General features: G+C 41.2%; 1 protein-coding gene and 1 long non-coding RNA gene across 3 annotated transcripts; one reads left to right on the top strand and one right to left on the bottom strand.

The window, feature by feature from the left end:
* Nucleotides 1-1,984: 1,984 nt before the first annotated feature.
* LOC106649627 (odorant receptor 9a-like) lies at nucleotides 1,985-4,250 on the bottom strand. Of its 2 annotated transcripts, none has more exons than XM_014367106.1 (9): nucleotides 4,023-4,250; nucleotides 3,839-3,958; nucleotides 3,661-3,778; nucleotides 3,346-3,607; nucleotides 2,700-2,807; nucleotides 2,541-2,631; nucleotides 2,333-2,472; nucleotides 2,145-2,277; nucleotides 1,985-2,067 (listed from the first exon to the last, which is right to left on the bottom strand). In XM_014367106.1, exons 1-9 carry the CDS (start codon nucleotides 4,191-4,193, stop codon nucleotides 2,017-2,019), a joined length of 1,194 nt encoding a protein of 397 aa, XP_014222592.1. In that variant the 5' UTR covers nucleotides 4,194-4,250; the 3' UTR covers nucleotides 1,985-2,016. The 2 variants fall into 2 exon arrangements, with proteins under 2 accessions (XP_014222592.1, XP_014222594.1); XM_014367108.1 differs by having other exon boundaries at nucleotides 3,661-3,730.
* Nucleotides 4,251-15,264: 11,014 nt separating this feature from the next.
* On the top strand, nucleotides 15,265-15,762 carry LOC106649629. Its single transcript, XR_001339303.2, has 2 exons — nucleotides 15,265-15,492; nucleotides 15,562-15,762. It is a non-coding gene; the product is annotated as an uncharacterized LOC106649629 (long non-coding RNA).
* The last annotated feature ends 4,256 nt before the right edge of the window (nucleotides 15,763-20,018 follow it).

Below are 20,018 nucleotides of genomic sequence, written 5' to 3'. Positions count from 1 at the left end.
GTAGATATACGCAAGCTTTACAGCTAAACATAGGTGATTCGATGTTTGTATGGAAATGAAATCTATATAATATACATCGGAGAAATGGCCCTTCGAAGGGATCGTCTTTTCTTTTTTATTTCCTGTGCTGCAGCTTTCGAAAACGGCGAGTGTGTATGAGGGCCAGAAGAACAAACGAGCATAGTCGAGCGAGAGAGAGAGAGAGAGACAGACAGAACGGACGACAGAAAAAAGAAAGAAGAAGAGAGAGAGAAAAAGGCTTCGTCGAGGGAGTGTATAATGGTCAAAGCTCTCTCACTCCCTCTCTTTATTCGTCGTTGGACGGCGTCGACTACGACGACGACGACTCAAAGTCCCCAGCGTGTGAGAGGGATATATACGAGCAGACGGACATTTGTCAACGGCCATAGTATATTAGTATAAGCGGACGTGATGGAGAAACTTCTTGCTTCGGCCTGTCCTCGCGTTTTGTCTCTCCTGAGAGAGAGAGAGAGAGAGAGAGAGAGAGAGAGAGAGGGTGAGAATGTCGGCGAGAGCCGCGTCGAGAAAAGTCGTCCGACGATATTAAAGTACATCCGTCTTGCCAGACAACGTCTTGACGATTTCATTCATTCGATGCTGTGCGTGTGCGCAAGTTTACTGTATAATAAACCTACGTACACGATCGTTGCGACGAGCCAAACTTTTGGGTTTCGTAAAGGCTCGACAATCTTTTGCTTCAAGAAAAAAAATCTGGAAATCGGAGAAAAACAAACGAGCGTCTGCTCGGCTTGGAAGAATGTAAAGATATATCTCAATATTATCTTCGAAAAGCCGAAGCGAAAAAATAAAAAAAAGCTCGAGAGCAGCTATAGCTCTCGGATTTCTGGTTAAAATGTCGAGCGATCGTCGACCGAAGTACCAGCAGCAGCAAAGATACTCCTGCTACTATATGTATACGCGTTTGCTCTGGGGGGTAGAATTGCAACTCGTAGATACGTACGTATACATACGTGTACGCCATGAGCGCGCACCTATAAAAAAAAAGTCAACCTCGCGATCGTCAACCAGTGCGTACGCGCGCGGAGGATGCGATTCGCGCTCGTACAAGCGCTGCAGCACATACGAACTTACTGAAAAAAGTGGCGTGCACGTACACACGCACGCGGACTTGAAAATAAATATAAAAAAGAGAGAGAGGATAGCTCGTCTCCTCGAAACGAGAGAGAGAGAGAGAGAGAGAGAGAGAAGTGGGAGAGGGCTAGGTTATACGGCAGGGGTGTGTCCGCGACAAGGAACGGGCGGGTTGCCGCTGCTGAGTTGGCTTCTTCCTCTCTCTCTTTCGCTCGCTCTTTCTGTCGTCGGAGCTTCCCGGCGTGGATCGCGCGCGCTCGCCAAGCGAACGAGAGAGAGAGAGAGAGACATTGTTCGACGTATATAGGATAAAAGCTCTGCCGCGCGCGCGCCTTTATTTGATTACCGCTCGTTCGTATGTATGTATGTACGCAGTTTGTGCTGCAGCTTGCGCCAGGCTGCCATTCGCATTGTGTATAAATGTGCATCGATGAGCTTTTCAAATGCTCCCCGCTACGATATGCACATTGGAATAATTTTTTTTCTTCTCCTTCTCTCCTCCTATATCTGTTTTTTTGTCACACCCGAATACGCAGTCCTTACAGTGAATATAATAATTACTTACCTGTATAAAAATCCATAATCTATCGAACAATTGTATTCAACTTCTTGTTGAATTTATCTTATAACACGCGGCAATCATAAAGGAAACAAAACCACTAATTAGGTGTCACGGCTATTTTACAGGTTATTATATTTACGTTTCATATTTGTAACTACTTTTAAACTGTTGCAATAAAAAATTGAACACTTTTATTTCAAATTTCATTTATTATCAAATGCATAAGAAGAATTTATAATGATCTTATTGTTTCCTTCAACTGTCAATGACTCTGGTATGGTCCTGACTATTCTATATGATGACAATGACGTAAGTTTTAGATATTTGAGATAAAAAGAATTTTATTGAGTTTGGATAATCATCATGCAATAAGATAACGCTGTTTTCATTAGCTGAAATAATAATGTATTGAAAAGAAAAATTTCAATTCAAATAAATTCGTCTCAGATTAATAGGAAATTTCAAATACCTTGGAAAAAGTTTCAAGATTTAGGTTAACCATTTTACCAGCCGTCAGATTGCAAGGCTCGACGCTTCTATTGTAAAGGACTATGAATAGTTTCCTTATTTGTATTGGATACTCGTACCAATTGCGGTGTATTCTGAAATGATACAGATTCTTCGAATTGCGTGTGAATTTGGAAATGATTAACTTACAATTGTTCATACACCCGAAGGCTTCGATCGTGTACGCTTTGTCCACAAACATTGGTTAAACTCAGGCGAAAGATGACTGAACCGGCCACATAAGTATACCTGAATATGTCTAGTGGAGACTCATCTGCAATATTTATGACCTACAAATGCAATGAAATGCTAAGAAATTATGTAAAATATGCTTGGTCCAATATCGTTGATTTTTCACCTGCGATCCGCATACACTTATCACGATTGTATTGATCAATAGCTGTATTACATACTGGATGCAAAAGAAATCCTCGACTTTTTGTGCAAATCTGAGTTTTAAAAGCTTGGATTGATAAAAACTCGGAATGGCATGAGTATAGTAATTGAACAAACTTACTCAAGACACTTAAGATGGTACGTCACAATTTCCTCAATTTTTTCCAAAGCCAACTGCTGATCATAGGAATAATTATAAAGTTCAGTGTCCATTTGCTCGATTTTGTGCCTGAAATTCTCCCAAAAAATTCAAAGGTCATTGCCCTGGTAAAAATGCTTAACATTTTATGGCTATAGTTTTTGATCTATGAAAAAGTTTCATGAACGTAAGAAAGCCACTAAAACTACACAAGGTCAATTAAACTGCATTCGTTAATTCAAATGTTATAACATTACCGTTAACTTTAATCAAAAAAGTTTACGCAGAAATGAATCAAATTATGGCATATTATGCAAGAATTATCGCTTATATATCTTCGTTCACTTAAATTTGTCAATTATACAAATATGTTTTGCTAACCACTTGCAGATTTACAGAAAAAGGTACTCGCTATCTAGTGGTAGCATAAGCTTGGTAAATTTTCGAAAACAATAAAATTGTCATTTTCAAGTTATTTAAAATGCGCTCAATAATTGTAACATAATTGCTATAGAAAAGTCGCCAAAAATTAGCCAATTAATGAACCCTGTATTTCAATTTTAATTTAATATTATTTTTTTATCACCAGGCCATTAGAGCATGCAAGAATGTTAAAAACAAAATTTACAGCAAGACAGAGAACATTCCACAGCAATAGAGCACTATCATGATGAAAAAACAGTCGTAAGCCAAAAGTATCCAAATCGCCACAAAGGCAATTATGATCCCGTGAATAAATAGAGGCCAGTAGTACTCGACGGGATCCACGAATAACTCGGCCTCAAAGATATTTCTCTCGGGTATAGTCCAGTTGCCCGTGAAGTAGTAATGCAGCATCGAGGGCATCAATGCCGATACGATATAAGACAGAATAACCAAATAGTAGCTGACTAACAAATGAAAATGTTATTATTGTGCGATAAACGTGACAATATATCTATACTTGATAGGCCGACGGTGAACATCTTGCCGTAATTAGCATACGTCGCAAAAATTGTCCTCTCATCGTCGCTCTGTAAATCATTCCAATTCTCTTTCAAGGAATCAAACAATTTTTTCAGCTAAAAATGTCGTGTTCGTGTTACTCATTGATACTCGCTATCTTTTTATTGTGCTTTTACCGCGCCATTGTTCAGGAGGCCATTGACCGATGAATTGAAACCCATAGATGCACAAAGATATGTCATCAAACAGTAGATTACTTCTTTCTTTCTATCGATTATGACAATGATGTGAATCAACTACAACATAAAAATTTGTTGACGGCAAATAGTTAATAAATCAATTGCGAGCCACCTTATTTACCTGAGGTATCCAGACGGTAAATAAGGCCAAATTAATGGCAAGCCACATGAGTTTTCTTTTTCCTGGAGTGAGGTAAGGCCAGGCACCAACTATTATCAAGTACTTCTTATTTATATGGTACGCAGAGCTATCAAAAATTGAATCATCTATATTTTGGTGTACTTTTAACATTATCGTTTTTATCTCTGGATTTTTAGAAAATACTCGTATTTCTTTTATGAAAGGTTCTGCGTTAAATGTTACAATGACTGAATGTAGGAAACAAATATACCTCATAGTCATAGAAAGTTGAAATGTATGTTATTCTCAATTGTTGTTAATAATAATGGTTTCTATAACAATTGATTTTTTATGATAATGAAAGACTATAAGAATAATTGACTTTGTAAAGCTGTTGTAATTCACGATAAATTGTACTTCATGAAGTTATTGTTTCTCTTTAAATTATTGCAATATCGATCTAAAAGTAGGGTACGACTTGGATTTACATTCAAGCATCGAGCACCGAAATTCAATATCACAAACTTCTTTACAATTTCAGATTACTGGCGCATCAAACAATGCATTCACCATGTCAGATACAAGGAAATTTTTTTGGTCGGATGAGTTGACACTCGAGCGAATATTTTTTTGTATAAAAGAGCTTGCACGCGAGCTCGAGGTATACGCCATATAGGTATACATAATTGCAAAGTGGCGCGCGAAACTTTTCCGTGTACTTACGCGATGTAGCACGTAATATTGCGCACTGTGTTTGTACGGAGCAACGAGTCTAGAGCTCCAACACATAGACATATGCACACTAACATACACTCGAGCATATTATGTTAGTCGAGGTATACATAACGTACGTACGCAGGGTCCAAGGCAAATGAATGGAGCAAATGTAAGCATGCCCCAAAGGAGCTTACTTTCTCTCTCTCTTACTCGCTCGCTCTTTGTAGGGGTGCAGGCAGACCAAGTAACAGATGAGGCATTAGGTATCCACTAATGGGCTACTGACTCTCTCTCTCTCTCTTTTCTTGTTCTCTCAAAGCCTGGGAGCATGGCTTGGCGTTATATGCACATTTCTACAAATCATTACTTTTAATTTGCCTGCGCTTGTATCTCCATTCGTTATATCTGTATCTTGTCTACTCTGCCTGTCTGATATATAAATACAGGGCTCAATCGAGTCGAGTTGCGCATCGATCGCACCCGTAAAGTACCCAATCGCACCCGGTATCGATGAAAAATAGCAGAATATATTATCGAGAGCTCTGCGATATCTATGTTGTGTGATTATGAATTTTTAATGAGGTGCAGATGTCCACGCACACGCAGGACCAATCAGGAAAAAAAGCCCAACGCGTTATTATAATACACGCGCTTTTGCGTATATAAACAGCAGCAGCACAAGCTCCAAAACTCCACCCATAATTCCCAAAGCCATTTAGAGAGCAGCGGCGCGTCGAGGCCCATTGTGTTATAATACTACTAGTCGCGAGGAGAGCGCGTGAAACTCTGTCTCTCTCCATGCTCGCGTATATAAGTTGTAAATTATATTGGAAAGCGATATGGCGCTCTCTCGCTCGCTCGCTCGCTCCATACATACATAAGTTGGTGCTGCTACACACTGCACAGGACAATTGCCATTGATGCGGTGATCTGCGGCGGGCGCGCGCGAGGAAGCGTTACAAATTTTTCAAAGCCAATGGCAAAGCTCCGTGGCTTGTGTGTGCGCGCGTGTGTGTGTATGTACGTATGTATAATGAGAAAAGTAAAAACGAAAGAGAGACATTATCCAAACTGCAATATACAGAAAGAGAGAGATAAATACCAACAGCTGCTGCTGTTGCTACTGCCACTTTTGCAAAAGCGACTCAGCGGGATATATCTCGGGAGAGAGAGCTTGATACGCGACGCATCCACGCTGCACTGCTCTCGGCGGTAGGTCGCTCGCACTATACACGTATCCTACATGTGCGAAACGAGATGCGGTCCTTTTTAACTCGGCAGCTCGCACGCGCACACATACAGATATGAATTCGTACGTACGTATATGCGTGTATATGATAATTTTTCACCGAGGTGCGATCGAAGCGAGATGAGCAGTATGATATGTGCGTTTAATTCTTTCTTTCTTTCGTTCTTTCTTCTCGTTTCAATGTGTCGCTTTTTTTTATTATTAGCTTTTGACTCGGAGTTTGGTTGGTTCGCACGTCGTTCGTTATAGCTGGTAGAAGTGGTGTTTTCTCTCGGTCGCTTTGTCGCAGTACTATGCCAAATGCACACCTGTGTAAAAGCTGCTGCAGTTACAAATGGAACAAACCGAAATTATAGAAATTTTGACAACCCTATTTTACGCGTGAGTTAAATATACACTGAATAAAATCTTAGGTTTAAATCCAGCAAAAGTGGACAGCTGGATCAGAAAAAGATATTTTGCTGACACAGCAGAATTATTGGACTACTAGTGACTTTCAGGCGCGCTTCGCGCGCGTACATTTTTCAGCCAGTTTCGAAAAAGTTGCTATTTTGACCGTAGATGTCACTTTATTACGTTTCGACTCGAGTCAAAAGTCAGTCGACCAATCAGAGGCCGAATAGATTGGCTTCACTTTTAGGGTTATCATTATTTTAAGAGAGGAATATTCGGCTGCTAAATTGTGCAAAATTATTTTACTGTTGCAACAAAATATCTTTTTCTGATCCAGCTGTTCACTTTTACTGGATTTACCCGTGAGATTTTTTTCCGTGCATTTCTCAATTACCTACCCGACCTAGATCGGGCAGGCAGAGATAGCTTCGAAGCATATAGCAGCTTCAGACTGTCCCGAAAAAGCTTGCAAATCCCTTTAGCGATCCCTCCTCCAAATAAACGAATAAACAAACAAACAAACAAACAAACAAAAATAGACAGATATAGAAAAAAATGCCCCTTAACGACGTTATTACAGAGCAATTTAGAGTCACCCTTACAAAAAAAAAACCAAAATGACGGATATTTATACATTATCATGGCCGTGGCGGTTGTAGCTTCGCACAATAATACACCGTCATTTTTATACGTACACGTATAAAATAATAATAATATTAATAATAATAATAAGAGATCATGCGTGCGTGTCCGCTTCACGCGCCAGAGAAAGAAAGATAAATGATGTTGCACGCATACACGCAACGAGCAAAGAGCTATTACAGACAACAACAACGGCAACAACGGCGTAGCAGAAGCTACAGCAGCAGCAGCAGCAAAAAAGAAAAGGAAGAATGGCGCTTGCTTGCGGTGGTTAAGGAGCTGCGCTCGTGCAAGTACAGTCAGTCGAAATAGGAAAGAAAGAATATAAGCAATGGAGGATATGGGAAATATAACAGCGGGCCATTTTGTTTGGCCAATGGTTATACACACTTTGGTACATGGTATAAATGCACGTTGGTACAGAGCACACAGACAGGGCCGAGCGAGAGAGAGAGAAAGTTGAATATCATGAATAGAAGACGAAACGAGAAGAATATCTCGCTTATTCGAAAGAGAAAGAGAGTAGGGGGAGGGAGGGAAAAAAGATCAGAGAGACGAGGGGAGGGGGGAACATCGACGAAAGTAAAAAAGATGTAGGCATTAAAAGAGATGGCAAAACTCGTTTGTATTGTCGGCCAAGGCGAATAATGAAGCGTAATTGATCATTCGATTATATTCGACTGCTATATACACGGCGTGTCGGCTGCCGCGCCGTCGTGCTGTGCAGTTGCTATACTACTACTACTGCTGCTACTACTACTACTACTAGTGATGCTACTGCTGCTGTTGGTCTGTGTAATAATATTAAGCGCCCATGCAATACTTAACTACTGCATCACTGCGGGCTTTAGAGAGAGAGAGAGATCGCAAAGCAGCTTTTACGAGGCTAATGCGCCCATGCGCGGCCCCGCGCCGACGAATGAAATGAATGAAATGGGGGAAAAAAAGGAAAAAGAAAGAAGGTAATAATAATGGTAATCGTATCATCCGATGGATTTTACGACCTACGCGCGTCACGCGCACACCACGTACTGGTAGCATATATTTTCCAAAAGTAAAAATATCGTTCCGTACCTACGTCTCTAATCTCCTCGTCTCCAAGTTTTTGCGTACATAAATAACAGAATAAATAGGTCTTCCAAAAAAACTTACTCATATAGCCGCACCGGTAAACGTTGTATATTATAATACCGACGAAAGTTCGGTAGTCGAAAAACATTTTAACAAAACCATTTAGTGAGCGATAAAGACGCACGCAGCAGCTCGTTAGATATACCCCGAAACGTCGCCGAGAGCGGCGCGAATATCTCTCTCTTTCTCTCTGTTGCACCTTTTTTTGTATTTTTTTTTATTTTCGCGCGATATCCCGCTGCGCGCCAGCCGGTATCTTTTCTCTCTCTCGCTCGATTCTCCTTTCTCGCCTCGTGCGCGCGTGCGTATATATGAATGTGTAGCATAATACAGATATAAACATAACACAAGAAACTTATAACTCGCGCGCGCGCGCGCCGTTTAGAGATTAAACGCAGTCATAAATAAAAAGGACGAGCAGCGGGGCGAGATAGATAGAGAGTGCAAGAGAGAAAAAAAGGAGCTTTTGTGCGCCTGTGTATGTGTGTATATATCTCGCGCTGAGACTGACACACGACTGCTGCTGCTGTTGCTGCTGCTGCTGCTGCTGCTGCTGTTGCTGCTGCTGCTGCTGCTGCTGCTGCGATGATGCGCCCGCTGTAGGTACGCAGTGCGGCGGCATTGTGCGCGCCGTTGCGTGTGATATTTCAATTTTGTGCTATGGCTATACAGAGCTCCCGAAAGCCTCTGGCAAATTGATTTTTTTGAATATAACGAATATTGCGGAACGTAGAACCCAAATATCGTACACGTAGGACCTCCCACGCACGAAAATAACAGCGTACCAAAAAAAAGCTCGATATAAGCTCGTAAAATTCACTCGGTGCAATCAAAGAGCTATATATGTTCTCCGTACGACGTGAATCCTATATTCTACTCGTTTCAGTCGGTCAGCGAAGAATTTTCTCGTTTACACTTCACGTCGTATTTATTATAAGTTTTCGCGGAAGGAGCTTTCGTCTCGTCTCAAGGCAAAACCCGCAAGTCCTCGCGGTGAAATCGAAATATTCTCATTTATTATCATAAAGAGAGTGAGAGAGAGAGAGGCGGACGCGAAAGATGTGGAATAATTTGTTGCATCAACTTCTTTATATAATACGCCCTCTATTCGTTCTTATCTCTCGTTAACGGCTGGCAAAATGTGTGTTTGCTCAGTGCATTAAGCGAACGCGCGCGCGGATAACCTGTCAAAAGTTATAACATCGCCGTTGCGCTTCGCTCGCACTCACACTCGCGCATACATTGTCTCTAATTTCGCTGCCTTGGCACGCGCAAAGTTGAATATGAATAATTAAGAACTCGTCACATCGAGTCGGAGCGGAGGTGTATATCTATATATACGATACATATAATAACTGTACTTTGCCGAGAGATAGAGAGAGAGAGAGAGAGAGAGAGAGAGAGAGAGCAATAGTAGCTAGAGAGAAAAGAAAAAAGAGGCAAACACGCGACTCGCTAGCTCGCGCGCTGTATATTTACATAAGTAGCCAAGAGGGCTGCGAGCGTATCGCTCTCGTTTGCACAAGTTTCTTCTTCTGATGCCTCCCTCGGCGACTCGTCGCTGCTCGCTACTGCTGCTGCCTCTATGCATTTATTACCGTATATATACGTACTATTTCTACTTTAACCCGGTGAGAAAAAGTCGCTACAGACGCGAAGACGCGAAGAACTCAAGTAAATGGCTGTGTGTGTGTGTCTGTTATAAGCTTTTATAGATATATACTTGCATGTGCGTGTAAAGTCGCGATTCTCTCTCGGAGAAAACGACGCTCGACTGCTGGAAGAAATGCTCGAGTGTTTCTGCTGTACGTATACTTTTTAGCGATAAATATTGTACAAGAGCGGAACTCGACGATTTCGAAAAGTCGTCTGATGGTTCCGAAATATTTCAAATGAAGATGTTTCAAAATTGTTCGTAGGTTTACGCTTATGCAAAAAACAATAAAGTTTTTCGATTCTCATGAAAAACCCAAGGGTCCCATTGAATCAGCTTCAATTAAGCCAAATTTTATTGTTGTACGTGTACAATCATGCGTATATGATTCACGAGAAACATATTCATTTTGCGGCGATAGAAAAAAGTATAATTCCATTGAATTTGAAATCAGGTTTTCAAAGCTTTCAACGAAAATATTTTGTAGAGCAATGATAAATTTAATTCTTCTTTACTCGGAAATACTCAGCGATCGGGCGTACAATATGATTGTCATACATGCAGGTGCGTAAATTTAATATGCATGCATATACACGCAAATCAAGAATCAACTGTATCACGCTCGCACTCGACTCCTGCGTGTACGAGCTGCGAACTCGCCGCATTGTCACTGCGGCGTCGAGGTGCGTTGATATGTATATACCATGTTTGGCAAGGCAAATCCCGAGAGTTGAGCTTATATCATCATATAGTATACCCGGAGATCGCTATAATATGTAAAGGCGAAATGAATTCTAGACTCGGGACCGTATGTATGTATTTATTGTAACGTGCGTACACGAGAATGATATGCGTCAAGTTTGCGCGCATATATACGTCTGACTTTATTGTCAACGGGTAATTGACCATCTGGAACGGCTTCTGCTGCTATACGTAGAAATTTTCGGAGCTCGTACGTATAAGCATGTGTATGTATCGATCTTGTCGCTTGATTAAACCCCGCCACTCGATTTTTCTCGGATCGATTAATTGTCAACAGGCCTTCGGATTTATATCCTAAATCCTACCTATAATCCATCGATGACAATTCCAAGAGCTTTCGTTAACAAAACGAAACTTATTAATAGAAAATATTAGGTCTCTCGACTCGATGACAGCCAACGACACATTGAGCAAGAAATTCTCTCTCTCCTTCTCCTTGCTAATAAGTCAATCTCTCTCTCTCTCTCTCTCTCTCGTACGTAGGTGTTGCCCCGCGAGGGAAAGAAAAATCAATTAGCCGAAGAGCCGTAAAGACTCCAGCACCTGGACTCAATAAAGTTACTCGAGGACGCGCAATCATCAGCTGTCTCTGCCGCGCTCGAGCTTATGTATAAACCTATAAAGGATAAGCATCTATATGGCGCTGGCGCACGCAGCATATATATATGTGCGGCGCTCCAATTAGACTCGGAGGATTATCGACGTGTATATTACGACGCTCGACTCCGTCCAAGTATGTAGTGGTGTGTGTGGCCTGGTGGATGATCGTGGTAAAAGGCAGCTCGAGGATCGTCCACGCGCCTTTTCCGATCGAGCCAAATGTAAAGGTCGAGTGTTACTCCGTGTGTACGTGTGCGAGTGGCGTGGTAGTACACTCGTCCCTCGGGAGCTGCTGCACAGACAGACAGCTCAGAGAGAGCAAAAGAGTGAGAATGAAACATCATCTTGATTGTCCGCTCATCGGGCATTGGTATTGCGAACGTGCGCGCATCCTCGGGACTTTTAATGCTTCGATGAATTTCCCTTTGGGTACAGAATTGTATCTTCTGTTTGTACTTATACAATTTTTTTACTTTGCCACTTGCTGATTTACACGTAAAGGTATTTGCCATGTAGCGGTACAGTCTGACTTTATAAGTATAATTGAATTTTGATTAATTTTTTGTGCAATTAAGGTAAATACCAAATCACTATTAAAGAATTAATTTAAAAATTAATTTAAAATGTTTAAATTTAAGTATCGCATTAAATTTATTTTTGTTTATTTTGAGACTGTTAGACATTTTTTTTTTTTCGAAAAATCACGTTTATTTGTTTAAATAAATGTAGCTTATAAATGGTTATAAATTTGACGCAAAATTCGAAATTTGCGATAATAATCTCAACGAATATGGTATTTACACAGTAATATGACAATCTTTTCATTGAAAATGAACGAATTAAAAATTCATCTGTTTTTAGAATTTTCGGTTTTTAACGTACTCGTAAAAAAGTGACAGTCTAGGTTTTTTTGGTATCGCGTTATTGAGAAACTTACCCCGCACGTACAAAGCTACTTATGCATCAGCGCGATTATACAATTTAATTCCTTTCAAAGAAGCAATCCATATAATTGTCGCGCGAGTGCTGAACAGCGGCAGCAGCAGCAGGCCAACAACAGCAGTACGATTCGATGAGTGGCTGCGGCTTAAAATGTAATTGCCAAAGATGCTCGACACCGGAACCAATTACCAATATATGCGCAAGTGCTTGTAAGTATGTGTGCGAGGACAGGCCAGCAGCCAAAGAAACCTGATACACTCAGAGCCGAGTCCGCGGATGACTTTAACGAGCACACGATCCACCATACCTCGTTGACGCGCGCGTGCAATCTAGCATTAGAAAATGACCGCGAAGACGTCTCGTAGCCGTGATAACAGACGCGACGTCCTAATTACAAAAGTACGACCCCGTAGCGCTCCGCATCGTTATAATTTTATTCCATTTACGTATAATATACTCATCGAGCAACGCGAGCATGAGAAATTCAATCATCGTCGTCGCGAGAAAGAGAGAGAGAGAGAGAAAAGTTAAAATTAATGCATGTAATTCTTCGTCGTCGTTGGACCAAATCCTTTTTCGTGGGGGCTAATTCGGACACGACTCGACTGGACTCGGCTGCAGACTCTCGCGAGCTCCGCATATCGCATATACACAACGAGCACAACAGACGTTTGTAACATTTCAGCTGTTCTCTCGTTCTCGCGGCTTATTCAAAACTCGCGATCCTCGCGTGTTTCGAGATTAAAATTCCCTGTGTCCGCGCGCGACCGCCGTGCTGCAGCAACTTCTCTGCGTATGTATATATACGGTGCGTCGCCTCGCCGAGGTAAAAGAGAGATGGGATTAACTTTTTCGAGAGCTTTGACTGCGGAGCATATATAAACACGCGCTCTTCAACCCAGCTCTGCGAGAGCTTTATCTTCTTCTTTGCGTCTTGTTTTTTTTCCTTTTTTTCCTCTCTTTTGTTTTAATTTCATTTGTTGGCTTTGCAGCTCCTCGTTGTCTACACACAACACAACGTATATATAATCAAATTTTCCCTCTCCTCTTATTTTCCATTCGCTCCAGCTCCCTCTTATAATCAGTTGAAAATGGATAAACGACATTTCATAATTGGCCTAAGGTTATATACCTAAGTATCGTCGCTAAGTTTGGGCTCTCTCGTGCTAGCTTCGATAAGTGGCTTTATATCGGATACCAGGAAAATCGTACGTGCAAAGTCACGTTCGCTCTTGTAGTCCGATGTATAAGGTACTTGAAAGGTTTGCCAGTTAGGTCATTTCGTTCGGGCAGTCATTGCGCTTGCTTTGGCTTCGTTGTTCGATGCCCGCTGCATACGTGTACACGGGAGAGCTTTAATGATTCGCGTGCAATGATACGTATATATGGTGCGTTCGATATAATATTAAAATACACGCTTTTACTTCAAGATCAATTAAAACTAACGAATCAAAATAATACATAAAACAAACATACTAAAGAGAAAAAAAATTATTCGTCTTTGTCGCGCGAGAGCACTGGCCGCAGAGAGAAGAGAGAATTTCTGTCATTCACGCCCGTCGGGAGGTATTTTGGTTGATCCGTATTCGCGATTATTTATCATATATACTATACAGCAAAGGAAGAAAAAAAAAGACGCAGAAATGGAGAAGATGAAGTCAACGTGTCCGTCATCTGGTTACTCGAGGGATTTCTCGTCGTCGCCGTCGTCGTCGTCTGTGCGGGCGCACCGCACGAGAAGAGCGACGAGATGCAGGACTGCCTGTGAGTGCGCCTGTATATCTGTCGAAAGATAATAAAATATGCACACGAGTCATGCGCGTAAAAAGAAAAACGCCAAAGATCGCCTTGGAAGGATACCTCTCTTATACGCGATAACGTTAAACATGAACGTCGTGGGCTATCGTTCAAAATTACTAATTCATATCGTATTTCTGGAGATAGACACCTCGACTGTGGACACACGTAAAATAACTGCATTTATAGATTTGAATTCCACTGGTTTTCGCGCATATCACCCCCTTGGTCTATATATCGTTTCGTCGTCGAGCCACATGTGTCAAGCTATGCGTATATATAACTGCGACTCTCGGCCCAAGCGATGATTAACGGCACCCGCGAGGTATACGGACACGATGTTGTATAATCTCTTTCTTCTTCCTCTTCTGCCTCTTGCTTGGGTTATAAGCTATAGGAGCTCACTGGTACGATCGTTGCTTGCGACGGCCGCTCGTTCTCGCAAGAACACCCAGCAGAGGCCCAAGTGTGCACCAAGATCTCGGTACACATCGTTGCGTTACGCGCGAGCGTGTCTAGGAATTATCAGCTCTTTTCTCACGTTTCGTCATTTTCGGAGGGAAGTCGAGAGAGAGAGAGAGAGAGAGAGAGAGCTGTCTCGTGCATCGGACATTTATCATCGTGCTACGATGATGGATCGACAACGCAACACTCTTGGTACAACTCGAGATAAAAAGATTAATTTTCTTACATAATTCGCCCGAGACTCAACGAAGCCGGATTGATAAGATTTTTGTCAAAGCATGAAAATTGTTATGTGAAACAAGACAAAACGTATGAAGAAGAAGAGAGACATGTTTGTTTTGGTATGATCGGACACGTTCAATATCGTAAATGTAATGCTTACATTTGTATAAGAGATTGCGTGAGTTAAAAAATCTGATTTTTGTCGAGTGAAATTGTGGTAAAATTTTTATGCTGTAATCTTTTTTTTTCTTTTTTTTTTTTTTTTAGTGATAACTTACAAAATTAATAATGAAAATAAATCTCAAGGTGTACCCAATCAAGAAGACTTTGACGTTTGATTTATCATGAGGACGAAAAATTCATAAAAATCAAATTTCTCGTCACTTGCATTATTCCTTTGTAATGTAAAATTTAATTACGATTTTATCGGCACATGAAATGCAATTTTTTTTAAAGGTGTTGAGTAAATTTATTTCAAGTTATCTTGTAGGATATGGTAAAATACTTGTAATTATAATTCATTTAATGATTCATTTATAGTCAACACCGGTCATGGTTAATTAAAATTGACGATTAATTCTTTCAATAAAACTGATTGATAAGGAGAAGAAAAATTTTAATTAAAAAATGGTTATAAACGTGCAATGGCAAATCATTTAAAACTGCGATCGACCGCGATTCTCTGCGCAAAAATAGTTAATCGAATAAAAGATGAAGTTCGTACTTTTAATTTTTGTCGCTTTGGTTTTTGTTGCTGAAACCTATGGACAAAGAGAAAATCGAAGAGTATGTTCGGGTGGGCGTTGTCAATTTGTGCCCGGAAGTGTTTACGGTAAATAATAGAATTACGGACTTATCATCTCAAGAAAAAGTTTGACAAAAAAGGTTTCAGCGAGGTACATATTTGGAAGTTATTATAAATGAAATTTTAATGAAATAATTCATGTGCTTATAATTAATCATAGGGAACAAACTGATGATCGAGCAGTGCATAAATAAGTGGTCAATTTTTTAAAAGAAAATAAAAGTTTAAAAAAATTGTTTTGGCAATTTTTCGATTATATCCTTCTTTGAATATGATATCAATTTAAGCCTTCATCGTTAGATGGCGAGTACCCTTATCTGTAAACATGCAAGTAACAAAATAAATGAAAATAATTATATAAGTACGAGTTTTTTTTCAAATCAAATCTGTTCATTCTTATATGGGAGCACACGTAGCGATCGTGTTAACCATAAATCAATATACGAATATACTTCAAAAATCGAGCACTCGCCACTATACTCTGTGGCGATAAATATCATATCCAAAAAGTTTTTCAAAGAAGATTCCATCAGCTGGACGGAAGCCATAATCTATTTATCGTCGCAATGCATCTCAATGAATAATTGCCTGGACGCTGGGATTATCGACGATATCCGTGCAAACGCATATATGCAATTATAATCGAGCGCTCGCACGCTAGGCAAAATATTTCTAAGCAAAATAATAAACACGATAAAGTACTTTATATTCGAAAGAGATGCACATCGATATTACAGCCTTGGCCCCGTGCTGATCGCGAGCTTGTCATCTTTATTATATTTTCACCCGTATAATACGTTTCGAGCTTTGCAGCGCGCGTAGCAGTCTTCGATAATTATATTCCGTAAAAGTAATGGCCGCGGTCCACAAGAGCAAGAGCGCATCTGTGAAAACATTTATTTTAATAATAAATACAAGCGCGAAACGAGCTAGATTATAGGTAAACATATCATCTTTGTCATCGTGGTCGTCTTCGTCGTTGACATCAAAGACTCGAGGTTGATCATTTCGTGCTCGAGCGTAAATAAAGCATAGCTTATGAACGATAAATCGCCTCGTTCCCCCGAGTGCATCTCGCGTCGTTGTTGTCGCGCGAGCTATATATATACGTCGATGATTTCGTTTGATCATCCGTCTCCTCCTCCCCCTACTCCTTCTACCGATTTCTCGAGAGCCTCATGCCGTCGTCGTCTTGATCGTCGTGAACGAACGGGTTGAACAGACAAAAAAAAAGCACAGAAGAATAAGAAACGAAGAAGTCCTCTCTATGCCGCGCGTCGTCGTCGTCGTCGTCGTCGCGCCATTGGCTGTATCGATGGCAATCGAGTGACATCGTGGGACTGCCCGCGTGGCTCTATTCGTCGACCGAAAGACGAACTGGTTTGTAAATGTACATGCACTATAAGCTGCTATATATATATATTTAAGCGGCGGTGCAGCAGCGCGCACCAATCTTGCCTCTCTGCGGTATTCGTGTAATTAAGCGGCTCTCTTACGCTCTCTCTCTCTCACTGGTCGCATACCCGCGATCGGCTTGTAAAGCTCCGATTCTTTCCATTCAATAGCTCATTGTGCGCTACGCTCGCTGTATAATACATATAAACGGCCGCGTCCCCGTAAGATTTCTCTTTGTTTTTCCTCTCAATACCTTTATGGCCTTTTTTGCGTTATAAACTACATCTGGAGCGACCGCGTATAAATATTTTTACGTCCATGCGTTGGGATAAGATATTCGACGAGAAAATGAAATTATTTTACGTATAAAATAGAAAATCTCGATCGAGTTCTCGGAGTCGCGTGGTAGGGATTTTTCTCGTAAAACTACGGCGTACATATAATATATACGATCTCTCTCTCTCACCCTCCCCCGTTAAACAGCCTAAAAGAAGAAGCCTCGAGAATCGACCCTCTGGAGGATTTATTCGCCAAACTATCGTGACTAAATGCCGTATACAGTCCTCTCCTCGTCCTCCCGGTCGCGCACAGCGCTTGTCTCCGTGTTATATATATACGTATAGAGAGTCCTTTTCATGCGAGTTAGTGGGAAAGCGGAGGGAGAAAACGATGCAATATATTATCAAACGAGGAGCCTTTAGCAAGTAGCGGCTGGAACACATTCGTATTTATTCGAGAAAAGGGGTGTATTTGCGGTTAGCGCGCGCGCGCAAGCTCGAGTCTCTGTAGTCGACGCTTTTCTCGCGCGCGCGCGCGCACACAGAAACCTATATCTCTCCCGCACTTTTGCCTATACATATATATCGATGTATAAATAAACGCAAGCAACTGCAGGCTCGATATATTCATGACTCGCTAGGTACAAAATGCCTGGCGACGAGCTCGTCTACGATACGTGTAATCCAAGAGAGTATATAATATATAGCGTGTGTATATTCTTCAGAGGTGTAATAATAATGCAGATTTTCATTTTATTTATTTATTGTTTTTTTCAACATCCACGTCGGAAATAATGCAAACTCGGAATTTTTCAGCTCGTCCGAGAGAGAGAAAGAGATAATATGAAGCTTGCGCGCCAACGCTTCGCAGCGAGAAAACTGGCGGCGCGCATTTAAAAATTGACGATCTAAAAAGGTAAAAATTGTAAGCCTAAGAGCTTCAATCCTTTCACGCGTGTAGCGAAATTTAGTCGGTGCGAAATTGCCGTCACCAGCTAGCTCGTCGACCATATCCCCACGCGCAGCAGTAGCGCATCGCGTCTACTGTATATATGTACTATATACTATTTGCGCTTGGCGACGGCTGCTGGTGCTGCAGCGAGTTGCCCCCAAAAACAAAAAAAAAAAGAGGACCAAAAGTCGAAAAAGCATTTGTGTGTGCAAAAAGTCACGGGGCCTCTGGGCAAGTGTGCGTACGTTATATGTGTAGCTGAAAAATTCTTTCTCTATTTCTCTCTCGGTGGTGCGTGAGTGTGTGTACGCGCGCTATGTATCCATATACGGTTTAATTGCACCCCTCGTCATGGGCGCAGCAGCAGTAGCAGCAGCGGTGCTTTAGGAATATGACGGGCCAGTGACGCGCTACTGTGATTGACAGGCTGCAATATGGCCTTATAGCCCCTTCTCTCTGTCTCCCTCTGCTCGTCATAGACGTATATGTATAGAGAGAGATGCGTAGGTGGGTGTGAGTGAGCGAAAGAGTGTCTAGCGCGTTACGCAAGCTGTTGCACCCGTATCTGCGCATTCATGCAAAGTCAAAGCTGTCCATCCGTCTGTCTCTCTCTCTCTCTCTTTCTCTTTGGCTTGACGCTCTCGAGCTCTCCTGTATATATACAACGTCAAATGTTGCTGCTGCAGTGCCGACGGATGCTGCTGCTGCTCCTGCTGGATACCATATAGCATATATAGGCTCAACTCGACGATTATCGCGCGTGCAGCCATAGAAGCGGCGTACGCAGGGTATAGTGCGTATTTGTTTTCGATATTATTCCCTTTTTTTTCGTCGGACGTTGCGAGTGCGCGGATTTTCATCATCTCTTGGAAAGGGACCAATCTCTTTCCCTCTCTCGCGCGCGTGCTCGTAGCTAGAGGCCAAGTATGCGTTTGTAGCACTTAAATCGAATTCGCCTGGCAGTTTTTACTTTTGCCAAAATAAAAGCTGCGCTTGACGGTACATACGCAGAAGATTAATTATTTTTCAACGCTATTTGTTTCCCATTTTTAGGATTTGAAAAGGCGTCAGTTTTTTTGCATATAATTTTATTATTAATTTTTAATTGTGTAAATATTGCTCATTTATTTATTTTTTCCGTTGTTATAAGCATCTCAGTTTATAGTGAAATGCAAAAAACTTCATACAGATATTCATACAGGTTATTACCCAAGTAGAAACGTCAACATTGATAATGGTTTGATGATCGAAAAATTCAGACCAGTTTTCAATCACTTCCAATTTGGTCATATTATTTTCAGTATTCAACGCTAGATGGCGAATACTTCCAACTGATAAACTGCAAAACTGCAAGTGGCAAAGTAAATACATTTGTATAAGTAACGCATGGTTTTAAAGAAAATTACGTATGGTGCTATGCTCAAATTGTAAAAGCCAGCTTCCACCGTTAGATGGCGAGTACCATTGCCTATAAATCTGTAAGTAGCAAAATCAAAATAAGTTTATAACGCTGTAGAGGCTAGACGAGTAGGGTCAGCATGCCAGTACTGATTCTGATTGATTCTATCCAATGCTCACTTGTAGCCCTTTGTTACAATTCAATGCTCAGTTTAGAAAAATCAATATTCATAAAGTTTATGAGATAATGAAATTTTCCCATGAAATTTTGCGTTAATTTATAGAACGCGTCACGAGCGCGAGACTCTTGATAATATGTATTTCACTCGCGCTTCGTAAATGTCTTCGTAATCGCGCGCGAGAGCATCCATATATATTGTATATATAGGCAAGCAGGAGCAACCTAGGAAACGTCCAATAATAATGTCTTACGATCCGCTCTCCTTCCCTCTCGCTCTTTTAACAGCGTGCCAGACGCGCGAGCATTAAAATTTGACGGAAGCTTACATTATACACACGACAATGAAAATCGTCTCACTCTCTCTCTCTCTCTCTCTCTCTCTCTCTACTCTCGCAGCCCTCGAAGGCGCAGAA

The sequence above is a fragment of the Trichogramma pretiosum genome, unplaced genomic scaffold, assembly GCF_000599845.2.
Source record: "Trichogramma pretiosum strain Unisexual culture from Peru unplaced genomic scaffold, Tpre_2.0 scaffold43, whole genome shotgun sequence".
Taxonomy (NCBI): domain Eukaryota; kingdom Metazoa; phylum Arthropoda; class Insecta; order Hymenoptera; family Trichogrammatidae; genus Trichogramma; species Trichogramma pretiosum.
This window is presented reverse-complemented; position numbering and strand designations above follow the sequence as displayed.

What these genes read in the sequence shown, in the direction of transcription:
- LOC106649627 (XM_014367106.1), bottom strand. Translation starts at nt 4,193, where the DNA reads ATGTTAAAAGTACACCAAAATATAGATGATTCAATTTTTGATAGCTCT. An exon ending in TTACCGTCTGGATACCTCAG is followed by an intron (nt 3,959 to 4,022) that starts GTAAATAAGGTG and finishes TTTATGTTGTAG; the next exon opens with TTGATTCACATCATTGTCAT. An exon ending in GTTCACCGTCGGCCTATCAA is followed by an intron (nt 3,608 to 3,660) that starts GTATAGATATAT and finishes TTCATTTGTTAG; the next exon opens with TCAGCTACTATTTGGTTATT.